We start from the raw sequence: 18,653 nt of genomic DNA, 5'->3' as shown, positions 1-18,653 counted from the left end.
TACCCTGATTCTTCGCCATCCTCTCCTTTTCATTTTCCAGGAACAGTCTTTAGCTGCCAAATGGTCCCATAAAAACTGATGAAAAATTCAGGGCTCTTCACTTCAATCAGTTGGATAATTGAATTTCTTTTTCTAGTTTTTGAAAAATATATAATATGAAGCCTTTGGAAATAGGAAGATAAATAAGATGATACTTGTTGAGTTCAGCAAATGTGGAGACCAACTATGTGCCAGTCCTGTGCCCAAAATCATGGATGATATGCCTTCATTCATTCATTCATTCATTCAGCAAATGTTTATTGAGGACCTACTATGTTCTAAATGGGAACTAAAGACACATAGTTTTGTACATCTTGGAGCTGACATTGTAGTAAATGATTCAAATATTAACTAAATTATCCATACAAATAAGTGCCTAACTATAAATTTCTGTAAATCTATAAAAGTTACAGAAGAATCTAAGAATTGCAAACAGGAGTGAAACTGTTCCTATTATTAGATACAAATCATATCAGCTACATGATTTGAAAATATTTGCTTTCAGTCTATGGCCTCACATTTTATTCTCTTAATGGTGTCTTTTATAGAGCAGAGTTTTTAATTTAGTGAAATCCAACTTATCATTTTGTCTTCTATGGGTGGTGCTTTTGGTGTTGTTCCCAAAAACTCATCTCCAAACCCAAGGTTATCTATATTTTTCTCTTATATTATTTTCTAGGAGTTGTGTAGCTTTGTATTTTACATTTAGGTTTATAATCAATTTTGAATTAATTTTTATGAAAGGTGTAAGGTTAGTGTCCAGATTCTTCCTTTTTGCATGTATGTTTAGCTGTTTAAGCACCATATTTTGAAGAGATATCCTTATCATAAGGCAGTTTACAGGCTAATAAAGGGAATAAGATGTGTACACAAATGATTGACTGAAATGACTTAACTATTTGTCTGAAGGATGTAAGAATTATGCTTAGGGGTTCAAAAGAAGTGGCATTTGAGAGTACTGTGGAAAGTGAATCAAGTTTCCTCATGCAGATGGGGTCAAAGAGGAAATAACAAAAACAAAGAAAAAAATATATATATATATGATGGATTTGCATATAGATTGCATGAGACATATGAGAGAAACAGAAGAGCCAGGGATCACTCTCGGGGTTTTTTGCCCAAACAATAAGAAGAATGGGATCACCATTTACTGAGATGAGGATCATGGGGCAAGAGCAGGCATGGGGCTGGGGTACTGAGGAGCATGGTTTAGAAGGTGTTGATTGTGCCTGTTAGACTTTTAATTGAAGTGTCCAGTAAGCATTTGGATGCTTAAATTTGGAGGTTAGCAAGCTTTTCAGTGCATGAGTGGTATTTAAATCTATGAAATCAGGGTGCGAATGTTGATAGAGAAGAAAATAGCTGCAAGGATTGAAATGTGGGAGACTCCAAAATATGACAGAAAGATGAGAAGAAACCAGAAAAAAGACACTCAGATGAAGATGCCAGTGAATCAGGGAAGAGAGTCAAGCCGGGGTGCAGGAAGCCCAGCTGGATGTATTCAGGAAGGAGTCTGTTACATGCTGCTGGTAGGTTAAGTGAAAGGATTGGAATGGACCCCTTGGATTAGCAATGTGAAGGTCATTAATGTCCTGAACAGAAACTGTTTCCATGGAGGGTATTGAGGACAGCCTCACTGAAATGGGTTTTCTTAATGAGTGGAGAGAAATTGAAGATACTAAATTTAGAAAATTCTTTTGAGTATTTTTTGCAATAAAACAAGGAGATGGAATAGTAGATGGAAGAAACTGCATCAGGGAAAGGTTTTTGTTTGCTCTAACAGCTGAGAGGGAAAGTAAGTGAAGTAGGAGTGAGAGGGGAACCAGCAGAAGTGATGTCCTTAAGTGAAAGGGGACAGAATCTAGTGCACGGAAGCCAGGCTGGGCACAGATGGAGGGGGAACAGTTTATCAGTAGACACTTAATTCTCTGAGCAATGAGAAAGCATTAAAGTTCATGAGTGAGGGATATGATTCTTGTTAATCCTCATAATCTATTTATTATTTTTCCTGTTACTATAGAAAAATTCAGATGCTTAAAAGTATGTCCAAAAATAAACATTGAAAATACAGTTTTGCTCAAAATAAAATGAATGATAATTTTATGTTCAAAAAAATTTAAACAAATTATTATGTTTATCTCAGCAACTTTTTCTCCAGCCTTCATGTCAAATCAAGATTCTTATGCCATGGGTGAAAATTGTTGAAATGTTTTCCTTTGAAAATAAACTTCCTAATGTTTAAAATCAATTTTCTACATACATTGAACCTTTTGAAAATCTACCATGTGGTTTCTTTTTTGTACGCTTCTTAAATTATGCTCATAATAATTTTTAAAATTACCATTTTTTGAGTATATCAAACTTAAATGCTTCTGCACAGTAAAAAAGTAAACAAACAAACAAAAAACAACAAAACAAAGAGGCAGCTGAATGAATGGGAGATGATATTTGCAAACAATAGCTTTGACAAAGGTTTAATATCCAAAATTTATAAAGAACTCATAAAATTCAACACCAAACAAACAAACAAGCCGATTTAAAAATGGGCAGAGGACCTGAACAGACATCTCTCCCCAAAAGACATACGAACGGCCAACAGATATATGAAAAGATGTCCAACTTGACTATCTATTAGGAAAATGCAAATCAAAACGACAATTATATACCACCTCACACCTGTTAGAGTGGCCATCATCAACAAGACAAGTAATAACAAGTGTTGGAGAGGATGGGGAGAAAAGGGAGCCCTCGTTCACTGCTGGTGGGAATGTAGACTGATGCAACCACTATGGAAAACAGTCTGGCAATTCCTCAAATCTTAAGAATAGAGTTACCATATGATCCAACAATCCCTCTTCTTGGTATATACCCCAAAACCTTAAAAACATATATTCACAAAGAGATGTATTCCCCTATGTTCATTACAACATTACTCACAGTGGCAAGACATGGAAGCAACCAAAGTGTCCTGTGATAAAAGACTGGACAAAGAAGATGTGATACGCATACACAATGGAATGCTACTCAGCCATAAATAAGAAAAGATAAAATAGCGACATTTGCAACAACATGGATGGGCCTTGAGAATATTGTGCTAAGTGAAATAAGTCAGTCAGAAATCTAAGAACCATATGATTTCATTCATTTGTGGGATGTAAAACTGAAACCCTTGGACACAGCAGTGTGGTGGTTGCCATAGGAAAGGGATTAAGTGGGAGTGAAGGGTGTCTAATATATGGTGATGGAAGATGATTTGACTATGGGTGCTGGGCACACAGTGCAATATACAGATCTTATATCATAGAAATATATGATTGAAACCTTATGATCCTATTAACCAGTGTCACCCCAATACATTTAATTAAATAAAAAAGTAAACTGAAATTATTATTTCTTGAGCACCAGTGGCCTAGTACTACTTCAGACAAAATTAGAAATTTAATGAATTCAAATCTATCTGACTCACCACTTTGTAGCAGATTAAATCACTCACAGAATTTAGAGGAAACATTAAAGCATATTATATGCAGGATAGTTCTTGATAGGAATAGTGAACTCTTGATCATCCATGAGGTTTGACATGTTAACATTTTTCCAATGGAAAACAAAAGCAAACAGATGAAATACAATAGGCTATTTTCTGATAAATTGCTACCATTGAATTTAGTAAATTAGCTTCGTAGAATTTTTTCAGTCTCATCTGAATCTAAAACTTACTTCCACTATGATCAATAATAAGTTCTCAGATCAGCAAGGGTTTTTCTTTTTGTATTGCTCCACAGACATGAACGTATTCACACCAAGAAAAGTAACTTCAGCAGACCTTTAATTTCCAGTCTGAAGGATGTAGATGATTTAGCAACTCTAGAAGTTTTGGATGAGGTAAGGAACCCAGTTTAATCAAACAAATATTCTAGATTCTTTTAATTCATAGAGTTGATGTGATCAGGAGGTTGTTTGAATAATATCTGTGCCTCTCATACTTCCTGTGCCTCTTAGCTTCCTGATTCTCTCTCCTGTCTTTAGCTTGAATGCATGCAAGCCACATTTCCGCATAGCTCCAGCCTGGTGTCGATTTTTTTCCTGTTTTTGATATTCCACTTGCAAAGGTGTGAGTTTCCACTAGGAATTGCTTATAGGACACAGAGTCTTCTTTCCCTGAATTATTTCTGTAAGTTTCAAAGGGATGATTTACTGAGGTCAGAAAGTCGTCTCCTACAACCTTCGTGTGGCTTCCTTCCACTTATTCCTCTCCTGTTCCCCTCTCAGTGGCAGTGCCTCGAGGTCTCCACGTTACCTCAAGAGCCTGTTACTACCATGAGCGGTCCCCCTCTTGGGTTCTCAGCGCCCCTGCTCTCACAGAGCTAACCTTTTAGGGCATTGAATTCTGCTTGAAACTCCTTAGTTATCTCAGTGATGTTAGAAATAGATCAAACATCTCTGTGTACGTACAAATCCAAGCCAGTAAATTGCAGTTTCAGCCTCCTTTCCTTTCAACCCCCTTTACTGCAGATAATCAGATCATTAGAGAAATGAATGGTTCCTTTCTAGTGAAAGGTTGGGATCGCTATCATGCTTGATCAACAGATTTTTGTTTTTTAAATACTTCTGATACATGCCTGATCATTTGGCTCAGAAATGCAACAAATCAGGAGACATTTTCTCAACAGAAGTAGTCATTTGGTAAATTTAGGGTTGCATAAACAACTCAAGTACTTCTTTAAAATAATCTCTCTTGCGAATATCAAACATCATGTAATCAGACAGTGTTTGCAAGTCAGAGATTGCCAAAACCTTTACGAATCCTCATGTATCAGATTTTCTAATGACGTGAATTCCTAGGCTTGTGGATTATAAGGAGGACCTTGATATCCTAGTGCTGACTTACGTTAAACACTGGGTTTGTGGTTGTTGTTGTTTTGTGTGTTTTGGGTTTTTTTTGCTCTTGTTGTATGTGCTTTCTTTTTGTCTTTTTTTTTAACCTAAGAACTTTTGTTCTTCTCTTGTGTCATGGACTATTTTCATGACATTATTAAAATTGTTACCATATACTCATAACTTATGAAAGTTACTTTTCTGATATTTTTTAATTTTACTTTATTTTTTCCATCACCATTTATTTCCTCTATGCCCTCTTCCACCTTCACCCACTCTCCTTACCTCCAATTCTGCCTTATAAAGCCAAATGTCTAAGCAAAAGGCTAGAACATTCCACAGAGTCACTGAAAAATCTCAATTTGGCATTATGTTCACTGTATCTTCCCTTTTCTTTTCTAGTGTTTTTTCTCTTTATTTTATCATCTTTATTTATTTCCTTGAGAGCATCATCTATATATATAAAAGCCCTATGACACACTGACCACCAAGGGGCAGATGCTCAATGCGCAAGCTGCCCCCTGGTGGTCAGTGCGCTCCCACAGCGGCCGATCCTCGCAGGCCACACCCCTCCACCAGTGCACGAATTCATGCTTCTGGCCACTAGTATATATAATATCTCTGAAATATCAGATTTTCCCTTTGGAAAACACAGGTAACAATGATATCCCTCTATGGCTCTCAGAACCAAAGAAAATGCCTGTCCAGTGAAAGGGTAGTTGCTGACCAAATGTTACACATCTCACTGTCAATCTGCCGATTTCTTTCTAGAGCCTTGGCCCAGATTCCAAATGTTTTATTTATTACTAGAGGCCTGATGCACGAAATTCGTGCACTGACCCGGGGACGGGGGTGTCCCTCGGCCCAGCCTGCACCCTCTCCAATCTGGGATCCCTCTCACAATCTGGGACTGCTAGCTCCCAACTGCTCACATGCCTGCCTGCCTGATTGCCCCTAACTGCTTCTGCCTGCCAGCCTGATCACCCCCTAACCACTCCCCTGCTGGCCTGATCGATGCCTAACTGCTCCCCTGCCTGCCCGATCGCCCCCAACTGCCCTCCCCTGCCGGCCCGGTCACCCTCAACTGTCCTCCCCTGCAAGCCTGGTCCCCCCCCTGCAGGCTTGGTCCCCCCTAACTGCCCTTTCCTGCAGGCCTGGTCGCCCCCAACTGCCCTACCCTGCCGGCTTGGTCACCCCCAACTGCCCTCCCCTGCTGGCCTGGTCATCCCCAACTGCCCTCCCCTGCCGGCAATCTTGTGGCAGCCATCTTGTGACCACATGGGGGCAGCCATCTTGTACAAGAGTGTGACAGTCAATTTGCATATTACCTCTTTATTATATAGGATTATTATATAGGATTGTTTGTTTTTTACGTTGTAATTGACCATAAATGATTTTTAAGAAAAATAAATTGTTCTTATTTTATTATAGCATACAGTCTCTGAGCAACTTGAGAAGTGTTATTCCAGAGATCAGATTTATATCTATGTGGGAGACATACTCCTTGCTCTTAACCCTTTCCAGAGTCTGGGTCTTTATTCCAAAGAGGTATGTGGTGTGCCTTGCATTCTCTTATTTGTACTAATAATTATACTATTCAGATATTGAAATTAATTTACATTATGCCAAGGAACATTTTATTCAGTAGCTTGAATAAACAGTTAAATAATTATTGTACAACATAGAGATAAGAAAAACCAGAAGATGAATTATTAATCTGGATGAAATATGTGGTCTTTCTTTCCCCAAAAGTATGTGGCAGAATGTTACTTACTTACAGTTATTGAGAACTAGTCTATACTGTGTATCATAACATTATACAGGTATCTAAAAAAGTGCTCAATATCTACCTCTGACCCAAGCATCAGAGAATTAAAAATGTAATTACATTATTTATATAGGTAATATACTTAACAGCTATAAAACTTGTCATTGTGAGTTTACAAATTCTTTGGACATATTGACTCGTTTTTAATATCAGACCATGTGTGTTGTATGACTATGAATATATAATTATCCATTTTTTCAACCCCTAATGGTTTAAATATAGAATAGTATTCTGTAATTAAATGAGGCCATTTTTAATTGGACCCATTCTCTTCTATTTGTGTACTCCAAAAAATTATTGAATACTGTGCCTAAGAGTTATTTTTTATATGTGAAAAGTACATAATTCTGTCATCCTCTATCACCTTAAAATTTACAAGAAGAATGGTAAATTTGTGAACTTTGACGTGAGTTTCAGGTAATTTGGGCTTTAGTGCAAATTCTGCTATCAATTAACTATATAATCTTGGACACATCAAGTGAGAGAATGTATGTAAAATGATGTGAAAGAAAAAAAAAGTGGTGAGCATATGTCAGACATTATTATATCCAAGGAATAGTCAAAAAATTATAACTATTGTATTATTTATAAATTCTTTTTTTCTTAACACATTAAGTGCCATGTCAGTCACCAGTAACTGAAATGGAAAGGAAGACAAAACAGGCTTGGCACTTAATGTGTTAAAGAAATAATAGTATTTTTAAACCTTAACTTCTGTTTTGTAGTGGTATGCACTTCCAAGAGTCTTCTTTCAAATACTACTGCCAGAGTGATGTTATAGCATACTAGAGGCCCAGTGCACAAAATGTGTGCCAGCCCTGCACCCCGTGCTAGCTGCCACCCACCCCAGTTCCCCATTCACCATCGGGCCATCAGAGCCTACCCCCAGGGGAAGGGACCGATAGAGGCCTGTGAGCTGGGGGCAGTTCCTGCATTGAGTGTCTGCCCCCTGGTGGTCAGTGCGTGTCATAGCAACTGGTCGTTCTGCTGTTCAGTCAATTTGCATATTATCCTTTTATTGTATAGGATTGTCCTATCATATTTCTGGGCTATTTGGTGTCAGACATTTTATTCTACATAATTTTGCGTGAATTCTGCATATATCTAAGTGTGTGTTGTCTGTGTAACATGTGTATAATGTTTTGGTGGTATGAAACTTTATTTTTGCTTATGTTGTGCTTTAAAAATTGGAGCTGTACCTGTAAATAATCTAGGGATGAAACAAAAGAAATAACAGCCTTATAAAATGTGATTTTTAAAAAAATCCTTAGCATTCCAAACTCTATATTGGAGCAAAGAGAACTGCCAACCCTCCTCACATTTTTGCAGTGGCTGACTTAGGCTACCAGTCGATGGTAACATATAATTCAGATCAGGTAAGGAGTCTCACATTCTTAGAAACTCCCCTCTTAGCTTCTTTTGTGTCAGCTGAATTTTGTAGGATAACGCCTTCTTACAGTTTCCTTGTCTCACTGTACAGTGCATTGTTATTTCTGGGGAAAGTGGTGCTGGAAAGACTGAAAGTGCTCATCTTTTAGTTCAGCAGCTGACAGTGCTCGGAAAGGTACAGTTGATTTTTTCTCTGTCCTAATAGAAATATTTGTTACATATCAGAGCGTAATATAACTGATTAGATTAATATTCAGCAGTTTAATAATAAAATTATAAAACACAATTGTTATCCTTTGTGAATTTAAAATATAACAAACAATATAAAAATCATATGCTCTGTGTTGAAGATATTCTAACTTATCTCTCTCTTAGTTGCAAAGCTTTATAAATGTAATTTTCTCTCTTTTTAGCCCCAACACACTCACTGAATGCTTTATTTACTTTCTCTTCTTTTCTTACTAGCACGGTAAAGAGGAGTCAATATTATAAAAACCAATTGTATTTATATATCATACATACTAGTACATACCAGCAATTATCGATTGGAAATTGAAATTTTAAATTTACAATTGCACCAAAAAACATGAACTATTTCATATAAAACATATAAACTATTTCATATAAAACCCCTATAAAACATATACAAGAGTTGTATTCTAAAAACTAGAAAAAGTTGATAAAAGAAATAAAAAAGACCTAAATAAATGGAGAGATTTACCATGTTCATGGATAAAAAGTCTCAATGTTATTGACATGTCAGTTTTCCACAAATTGATCTGTATATTCAAGTCAATTATAATAAAAATTTCAACAGGATTTTTTTGGTAGAAATTGGCAAGCTGAAACAAAAATTTATATGGAAAGGCAGATGATCTATTGTAAGCAAATAATTTCCAAAAAGAACAAAATTGGGGGTTAATATTACCTGATTTTGAGATTTACTATGAAGCTGCAATAGTTGTTAGATATATTAAAAAGCATAACCCAGAAAGGGAAAAATTGGATTTCGCCAAAATTAAGCATTTCTGTTCTCTGAATGACATTGTTATGAAAGTGAAACCACAAGCTACAGACTCAAAGAAACTATTTGCATGTCATATATCTAATACAACACTGTATCCTTAAGGTATATGTTTAAAAACTCTTAAGACTCAATAATAAGAAATAAAATAATTTTTAAAAAATGAATGAAAGAACACTGTTACATTCCTGGCCAGCCAGGAAACTCAGTTGGTTAGAGCATTGTCCCTATATTTCAAGGTTGCGGGTTCAATTCCTGGTTAGGGCACATACAAGAATCAGCCAATGAACTTATAAATAAATGGAACAAGTCTCTCTCTCTCTCTCTCTCTCTCTCTCTCTCTCTCTCTCTCTCTCTCCTTCCTCTCTCTTTCTAAAATCAATGAAAACAGCAAAAAAAAAAAAAAAAAAACAAACACTGTTACAAGCAATGTATGAATCTTATTAGATGAGATTTGGATAAATTTCAAGCGCATTATGCTAATTCAAAGAATCCGGGTTCCGAATAGTACATATTGTATGATTCAAATTATATGCCATTCTTGCACTTTTAAAATTATAGGGACAGAAACAGATCAGTGATTATCACAGGCCAGAGATGGTGAGAGGTGCTGACTACAAAGGGTAATGATGCAATTTGGAGAGTGATGGAATTGTTTTATGTGTGGATTTTAGTGGGGGTTATATGATTAAGTATGTTAAAATTTTTTCAGAACTTTACACCATAAAGGGTGAATGTTACCTTATGTAAATTATCTTAATTTTTTAAAAAGGGAAGTTGATGATAGAGACTTGGTTTGATTTTTTAGGTACAGCCCTTGAAATGAGATAGTCAAGAATAATGTGTTCTTATTAGTCTTAATAGTTTAAAAATCATTGTGCACAGCTTATCACTGTGAAAATTTTTATTATGATTTACATAGTTAAAATTAGAGTCATAGTAAAAGTATTGTGATCACTGTGATTATAGAATTTTGTGTTACAAAGTACTATGTATATAAGATCAGACCTAACCCCTCTGTTAAAAGGTGAGACCTCCCTCATAGTGTCAAAACAACTGCTTAATTGAGTATAGTTCCTTTTCAACATAATGAGTTGAAAAAATTTCATGTTCCTATTGAAAATCAGCCCTGGCTGGTGTTCTTAAGTGGTTAGAGCGTCAGCCCATGCACCAAAAGGTCACAGGTTCAATTCTCAGTCAAGGGCATGTACCTCAGTTTTGGGTTCACTCCCCACCCCAAGTCGATGTGTATCTCTCACCTTGATGCTTCTCTCTCTCTCTCTCTCTCTCTCTCTCTCTCTCTCTCTCTCTCTCTCTCTCACCCTCTTTCTCTTTCCTCTTCCCTCACTTCCACTCTCTCTGAAAGGCAATGGAAAACATATCCTTAGGTGAGGATTTTAAAAAATCAATTAACTTGTTTTAATATTTTTAATCATGTGTATTGGTATGGAACAGAAATATACATTGCCCAGTGGATTACCATTACTTCTACTAACCAGACTTGTAACCCTGAAAGACTGGAAGAGCCAGAAGAGACCAGGCAGATGGTACTGTGTCAGGGCTGTCATCTCAACCCTTTTCCTATCCCCTAGCCCATCACTTCCCCTCTCTTTACAACTAGGATAAGTATCATTCTAAAAGGTTTTTAAGTGCAGTGAAATTAGATGTAATTTTTGAGGGAGAAGGGTGCTGAAACACAGCATACTATCCTGGCATAGAAGAGTTGAACAGCTGAATTAATTTATCCAAGTCTTTGTAATAAAAGGGCCTTTCTTATTCTTTCTTGTTCATCTTCACTTGAGAATATTTTTCCATTGATTTTTAGGGAGAGTGGAAGAGAGATGGAAAGACAGAGAGAAACATCGATGTGAGAGAAACACATCAATTGGTTGCCTCCTGCATAACCCCTGACCAGGGCCTTGGCTGGGAGGAGCCTGCAACCGAGGTATGTGCCCTTGACCGGAATCAAACCTGGGACCCTTTAGTCTGTAGGCCTATCCTCTATCCCCTGAGCCAAACCGGCCAGGGCCCCATTCTTGATTTGTGGGGCCGACAGAGGTCCTTATCAATAATGGAATATTTTGTTTTTATAGATGGAAGCAAACTTCATCTAATCTCTTTATTTTGTTCCAGATCTGAATATATTATCTAATATTAATTGTGGATGGTCACACACACAACACACACACCTCAGAACCGTAACTTTATCAGACTTGATCATGTCTTTTACTTATTTCCTTGATAAAGCTTGATCACATACAAATATGGGATGTTTGGTGGATTGAGTATTTATTTGTAATATGCAAAACCTTACTTACCAGAGCACTGATATTTATTAGAGGTGGATGAAGATGTTTCCTCACCATTTTCGTGGATGCAAGGCCAGCCCCGTTTGCTTCAATTCTTGTTACTCTCTGCTCTCAACCTTTATTCCTCTTTTAGAAAATACCCAAAGTCCTAATATGCTCTTAAAACCTCACTGTGAATGTCCCCTCCAGCTCTCCTACATTCCCCTGTGGGCTATGCTCCAGAAATACCTACTGCTCCTCTCCCTAAAACATAAAATTTCCATACCTTTAACACAGCCAAGCTCAGCAAGGTATTACACTGCACACAATCTACTTGATCCAAATGTCTACCAAGGTATGAATGACTGAAACACAGAGTAGAGGATGCTTTTCTAAAAGAGGTTGACTTTTAATCCAAATAAATGTCTACTTGATAATATTTCAAGTAAAATGATAAAGAACAAAAAAAGTTACACTTGTTTGAGGAGAGAAGAATGTGAGGTGGGGGAGGGAAAAATACAGGAGCAGGTACGTGGGCCTCCACTGGCTTCCACTCCCTGCATCTACACTTCTAAGGTGTCCTCGGTTTTCACAGTTGCTTCCTTTCCTCTACTTTCAAATTTACAAATTATCTTAATTCCCTTAGTTACAGATTTAGCAGCTTCCATGGAAGCAAGATAATGTTTCAGGCTTTGGGGATGCTTTGGATGGGGGCTTGAGCAGGTAGAGGAGAATAACAAAATAAGAAGTATACCTCACAATGCATAAATTATGTTAGTAAATTAGGTACAGAATAGAACTATATTTGAATAGAAAAAAGTACAGAAAGTTTCTTAGCCCCTCTAAGGAAGCAAGTGGGTGAATACAAATATGGGAGGGGAGAAATAGGGCAGATCATAATGTCTGACAGTACACTAAGAATATGCTCAGGTACATTTATATCTGGAAAAAGTGCTTATCAAAGAAGAAAATTATATACAAAATTAATTTTATACATTTTAAAATATATCTTGACATTTTCCATAGGCTAATAACATAACCCTTCAAGAGAAGATTTTACAAGTGAACAATTTGGTGGAAGCCTTTGGCAATGCCTGCACCATTATAAATGACAATTCTAGCCGATTTGGAAAATATTTAGAAATGAAATTCACCTCTTCTGGAGCTGTAGTGGGAGCACAGATTTATGAATACCTTCTGGAGAAATCCCGAGTTATCCACCAAGCCCTGTAAGTTCTGGGAAATAGGAAAAGATACATGTCATAAAAGACACACCTGTCACAAGTGACACATGTGCCTCAAGCAGCACATGTGTTGTAGGTGGCAGGCATGTCATAAGCAATATATATTTCATTAGTGACGAATCTGTCACCTGTGATCTAAAACTGCCCTCAGTGGTGTGCAAGTCATAGCGGCATGTGCGTTTCTTTTGGCAGTTTGTAGCTGAGTAACAAAATTTCTGTTCTGGCCTAATGATTTTTTAAAAATTTTTGTTTTTTTTTTAAGAGGAAACTGTAGTCACAACATCAGATGTCCACTCTGTTACATATATTTTTAAAGTGTGGCAAGTTAGAGTCTTTCATTTTTGTAGGTTTTATGCTAAACATATCTACATTGTAGTAAATTGTCATATGTTAACTTCATGGGAACATAAGCTCTTACCATGTATTAGCACATTATTATCTTAATATATAAAAACCCAGGGTCCGTAACAACCGACCAAAGACTCAACTGAACACCAGAAGTCAGTCCTGCAGTCAGTACTGGGTTGACGTGGCGACCCAGCACTGATTGCCGAGGGGGCTGCGGATCAGGCCCAGAGAGAGGCCTGAAGAGAGAGTCAGGGTCTGATCCGCAGCTTCCGTGGCAGCTGTTGATCAGCCGTTGCCTCTCTCTTTCTCTCGCCTTTGCAAGCAGCTGCGCCTCTTTTTCTCTCTGGGCCTCCGTGGGGGCTGCTGATCAGCCCCGCCTCTCTGATCAGGCTTGAAGATAGGCCCAGAGATGCTGACTGGCATAGAAACTGACCAATCAGAACCAAACCTGGGTCAACTGTGAGGAGTCAATGGCTGCCTAGGAGGTGGAACTTTTGACGCTGACTGGCATAGAAACCGACCAATCAGAACCAAATTGGCCGGCAGGGGAGGGCAGTTGGGGGCGAGATCAGGCCTACAGGGGAGGGCAGTTGGGGGTGAAATCAGGCCAGCAGGAGAGAGCAGTTAGGGGTGATCAGGCAGGCAGAGGCAGTTAGGGGCAATCAGGTCAGCAGGGGAGAGCAGTTGGGGGCGAGATCAGGTCAGCAGGGAAGGGTATTTGGGGGCAACCAGACTGGCAGGGGAGGGCAGTTGGGGGCAAGATCAGGCCAGCAGGAGAGGGAAGTTAGGGGCGATCAGGCTGGCAGAGGCAGTTAGGGGCAATTAGGCAGGCAGGCAGGTGAGTGGTTAGGAGCCAGCGGTCCCAGATTGCAAGAGGGATGTCCGATTGGAGAGGGTGCAGGCTGGCTGAGGGACAACCCCACCCCTGCTCTGTGCACGAATTTTGTAGACCGGGCCACTAGTTTAATATAAATACCTTCAAAGGTGAGTAAATTGTGAATATAAGTTGCCTGGGGTATAGCTCCTGAGCTCAGTCCTTAGTGTGGAAAATTATCCTTTGGTCTGCAATTCAAAATATGGAAGGAAAGAATATTAGACAAATATGGTTTTTAATTGTGGCTCTGTGACATGTTGGTCCTCTCTGGATAAGATATTTAAATTTTAAAGATTCGTCTAGGATCTTGGTTCTGGAACTTACTGTGTGTATGATTTGAAATATTTAATCACTCTGCACTTCAGTTTTTCATCTTCAAAATGGAAATAGCAATGGTCCTTCCTGTCCATTAAGATAATGCCTGTCAGGTATTTGCACATTGAAAAGACATAGTAAGATCCCATCACTGTAAGCCATTATTAGCAGTAGTAATCTTAATAGATGTGTGAAGATTACAATAACATCTAGCACAGACATGAACATTAAAGATGTTCAGTAAATAGCAGCTACAGTACTATTATTGATGTGTGCCCTGTGCCCAGATCTTAATGGGCATGCATGGGCGTCCTTTGCTACCCAAACCCAGAGGCACTTCGGGGTCTTATGCAAATGTGGAGATTTAACTCGTTCTCGGAACAATTTGTACTGCTCTCATAACTATGTAAAACTCTCTCCTTTAAGCATTTGGGTAAAGTATACCTAAGATGCAAAGTTTTGAGATTTAGATGGTGCCACCATGTTGCACAATGTCAGAGGGCACCAGTCACAATGGGTTCTGTGAAGCATCATTCACATCCAATAAACTCTGGAGCTATGCAATGATACCCTGGGTTTGTAACCATAAAATTAATTTTTGTTGTGAATGCTTACTAAAATATCATAGGATAAATGCTAGGAAATTGCGCAATTAGGAGTATATGTTAATCATGCTATGAATTAACTTTTTTCTAGCTGCCCTAAAGAACTATTCTTACTAACCACCTTATTGAAAATGTCTTATTTTTTAAGTGGAGAAAAGAACTTCCATGTTTTTTACTACATCTATGCTGGTTTAGCTGAAAAGAAGAAACTAGCCCATTACAAATTGCCTGAAAACAAGCCTCCCAGGTAATTCAGCAGCTTGTATGTTTCATAAATAACACTTTCCCTTTCCACTTAATATTATATTTTACCCATCCTTTCATATATTTTCAGATACCTACAAAATGACCACCTCAGAACAGTACAGGACATGATGAATAATAGTTTCTATAAATCTCAATATGAATTAATTGAGCAATGTTTCAAAGTCATAGGTTTTACAATGGAGGTGAGTATGAACAACATTTGAACCCCATTAGGAAATATCTTTTTATCATCACTAATTGCAAGATTTAGCATTTATGGAGTGATTAATGCATGCCAAGCAAGGTGCTAAGTGGTTTTACATGGGTCATCCTTTTAATTACTCAAATAACCTTATGAAATGACTAGAATTATGATATTTACTTTATGGATAAGGAAACAGTGGCCTTAAGATATAATTGAATTTGGTTTTATTTTAATCTTTTATTTTACTTATATTTGCATCTACTGCATATATTAAATTTTATATAAATTCATAAATGTGATCATATTACATGTTTTTAGTAGTCTTTTTAGAACAACTTTATTAACATAATTCATATGCCATACAAGTCAGCCTTATTAAAGTACATTTTAATAACTTGTAGTATATTCACAGATGTCTGCATCTATCACCATCATCACTTTTAGAATATTTTCATGTTTTAAATTTTTCACCCCAAAAGAAACATGCTATGAGCAGTTCCTCTGCATTCCCATCTAACCTCTGCTTTCCATCACTATTGATCTCTTTATTCTGGACATTTCACATAAATAGAATGATGCCATATCTCATCCTTTGGGAGTGGTTTCTCTCATTTGCTATATTTTCAAGCTTCATTCATTTTGTAGCATGTATCATTATTTCTTTTTATTGTTGAATAATATTTCATTTTTTGGCTATACCTTGTGTTATTCATTCATTCATCAGTTCAGGGACATTTAGTTTGCTTCTATGTTTTGGCCATTATGAGTAGTACTGCTGTGAACATTGGTGTACATTTTTTATGTGGAAGTAAGTTTTTATTTCTCTTTGGTATATAACTATAAGTGGGACTACTGGGGCATAAAGTTTAACCTTTTGAGGAACTTCCAGACTTTTCCAAAGCAGCTGTGCAGTCTTACATTTCAACCAGCAGTGTATGAAGGTTCCAATTTCTCCATCTCCTCCCCAACATTTATTATATCTTTTTTATCATAGCCATCCTGATGGGTGTGAAGTGGTTTGGATTTGCATTTCCCTAATGGCTTATGATACTGAACTTCTTTTCCTGTACTGATTGATCATGTGTATATCTTCTTTTCCTGTACTGATTGATCATGTGTATATCTTCTTGACTAAAAATTAGGGCCCTGCATACAAAGGGGTGTTTAGGTAAATCAGGATAATTTTTGTCCATCAGGAAACATTTCACCTATTAGAGTTAATTTTTCAAGTGTGGCCTTCGTCCATAGCCAAGAGAAATTCAGATTTGATGGGGAGACTCCCTACTTAGTGCTTTATAGTCCCTCTTTGAGTTGTAAATAAACATTGCTACTATTTCTAGATGAATTAATTGGTTGTATAGAGACGGGAGTGAGAAGTTGAGGGGACCTAAGGAGAAATAACTCCTCTTGAGACCAGAGAGGAATTATTGCCATGACTTCTCCAGAGAGTTTTTGCCAGCACACTGTGAATTATATAGACAAGTGGGAAGCAATATTGTAGACTCAATGGCAAGCCAAGGTTGAATACATCCTTAGTCAAGTAATCTACTCACAGGAAGTCTTGAGCTGAAAAGTAAGGTAACTCTTCTGGTTTAGAAGTAAAGGCTCCAACCTGACCAGTCTAATCCCTGAATGATGCATTCTCTGTATAGATTCATGGACCCTACCTTGAACTTTCAGCTTATGACTCAAGCTGTCACTCTATAACTCAAATCAGGAAACTCATTGGTTCTGTGCTCTCTAGACAGAAAAAAAAAGATGATTGGACCTTTCTCTCTATTGCTGCATTAAATAGTTTTAAGGCTGTCAAGTGGAACAAAGAATCCATTGTTTCATAGATTTCTGAAGGTTGTGGGGAATATCTCATACTCTGCTCTTAGCTGTAATATGTTACTGTAAAAAAAATTTCCTAGCAAAAGAGAAGCCTGGTTTTTAAAGTGGCCAGTTTGTGAATTTAATTCCCCTACTCCATCTTTAAAAAAAAGAAGCAACAACCAGGGTTGGTAGGATGACTAGATTGATGTATGAGGACAGAAGAATTTGCTCAACCAGTAGTAGCCTTTGCTGGAGAGTTGGGAGGAAAAATGATGGGGACTGAATAGAAGTTGGACAATTGAGAGATTACTCGACTTCTAGAACTCATTGTGGATCTCTCATGTAAAGAGTAGAGTGGTGTGCATATGCCATGAGATGGTGGACATCATGTTAGGATGAAAACTGTGCTATTAACCTTACCTAACTACTTTTAGGAAGGAGGTCTGAACTGTATCATTGGGAATCAGAGATAACCCTAATAAACTTCCTAATGAGATAGATACTTTTATTACTAATGAATTAAATGTGTTTGTAATTGGTTCAGCTCTGGGAGAGGAAGTCATTGACTCAAAAGACAGGAGTTTCAGCCAAATTCCAGGTGACGTGATCACCATCCAGAGATTTCAGACAAGTTATGGGAGACACTCCAGAAGGTTCCACACGCCAAACTGTTCCCGACATAGTCTAATTCTTGTGTTCTATTCTGATGTCCCAAGCATCGTCAATGGCTATTTGGGTCTTTTGCTCTCATTCTGGTTCAAAGAACCAAGACCTTGTCCTCCCCTGAGTGTTTCAGCATGACATTACCCTTAGGTTAGCTTCATCCGGAGTAAAAATAGAACATTTGCTGCTCCACAGCCTGGTGTGTTATACTAATTAGTTTAATCCTAGCTTTGTGTGGACACCAATCCTTTCCTGGGTGTGGCCACTTCCAGGTGCATCTTCCTCACTTCCCCCGGACAAAATTCAAATTCAAATCTGGCTTCCTCCCCTTCTGCTGCGTCCCTTTCCCACCCAGAGCTCTACCTAGCCCTGTCCTCACCCACACCTTACACCTGTGGAGGCTGTCGATGTAAGCACTAGGGGGATCCAGTTTATTTAGGGGTAAAGTGAATTTAAAAAAAAAAAAAAGCAGCATTCACCTTTTCTCCAATCCTTGGTCTTAAGATGAATGTTGCTAGTGGTAGATGCTCCTTTAGACTGTGGTCTGACTCTTGTTTGCGTGGTGAGGAGAGAACAGGAGAGGGTATTGGAACTCAGTACATCCTCCAAACTGAAGCATCCTGTACACCAAGCAAGCAGCTCATGCTCTGACCAGGCTCTGGGCCTCTGTACTTCTTTTCCCTGCTTTTTTGTCATCAGAAGAGCTGACCTTCTTACCAAGTCCCTCCCCACAAAGGTTGCTATCTTAGAAGCAATGAATCATTTTTAATTGGTCTGTTTACTTCTAAGCCCCACTCATTAGAGGCAATGTTTCATTTATATTTGGTTCAACTCCTTTCTCTTGCTTGGTAGAACAATGTTTAGTAGCATTAAATGAAACCAGTCTTGCAGTTAG

General features: G+C 37.9%; 1 protein-coding gene across 1 annotated transcript in view; it reads left to right on the top strand.

The window, feature by feature from the left end:
* MYO3A (myosin IIIA) overlaps positions 1-18,653 on the top strand; it is a 211,142-nt gene that overhangs the window by 87,472 nt on the left and 105,017 nt on the right. Inside the window, exons 9-15 of the mRNA XM_008148896.3 lie at positions 3,822-3,921; positions 6,346-6,462; positions 8,014-8,118; positions 8,223-8,306; positions 12,470-12,672; positions 14,978-15,076; positions 15,164-15,278. Of these exons, the coding sequence (XP_008147118.2) occupies positions 3,822-3,921; positions 6,346-6,462; positions 8,014-8,118; positions 8,223-8,306; positions 12,470-12,672; positions 14,978-15,076; positions 15,164-15,278 (823 nt within the window). The remainder of the gene's footprint in view (positions 1-3,821; positions 3,922-6,345; positions 6,463-8,013; positions 8,119-8,222; positions 8,307-12,469; positions 12,673-14,977; positions 15,077-15,163; positions 15,279-18,653) is intronic.

The sequence above is a fragment of the Eptesicus fuscus genome, chromosome 2, assembly GCF_027574615.1.
Source record: "Eptesicus fuscus isolate TK198812 chromosome 2, DD_ASM_mEF_20220401, whole genome shotgun sequence".
Classification (NCBI taxonomy): domain Eukaryota; kingdom Metazoa; phylum Chordata; class Mammalia; order Chiroptera; family Vespertilionidae; genus Eptesicus; species Eptesicus fuscus.
Note: the sequence above shows the minus strand (reverse complement) of the source record. Positions and strands in the feature narration are given on the sequence as shown.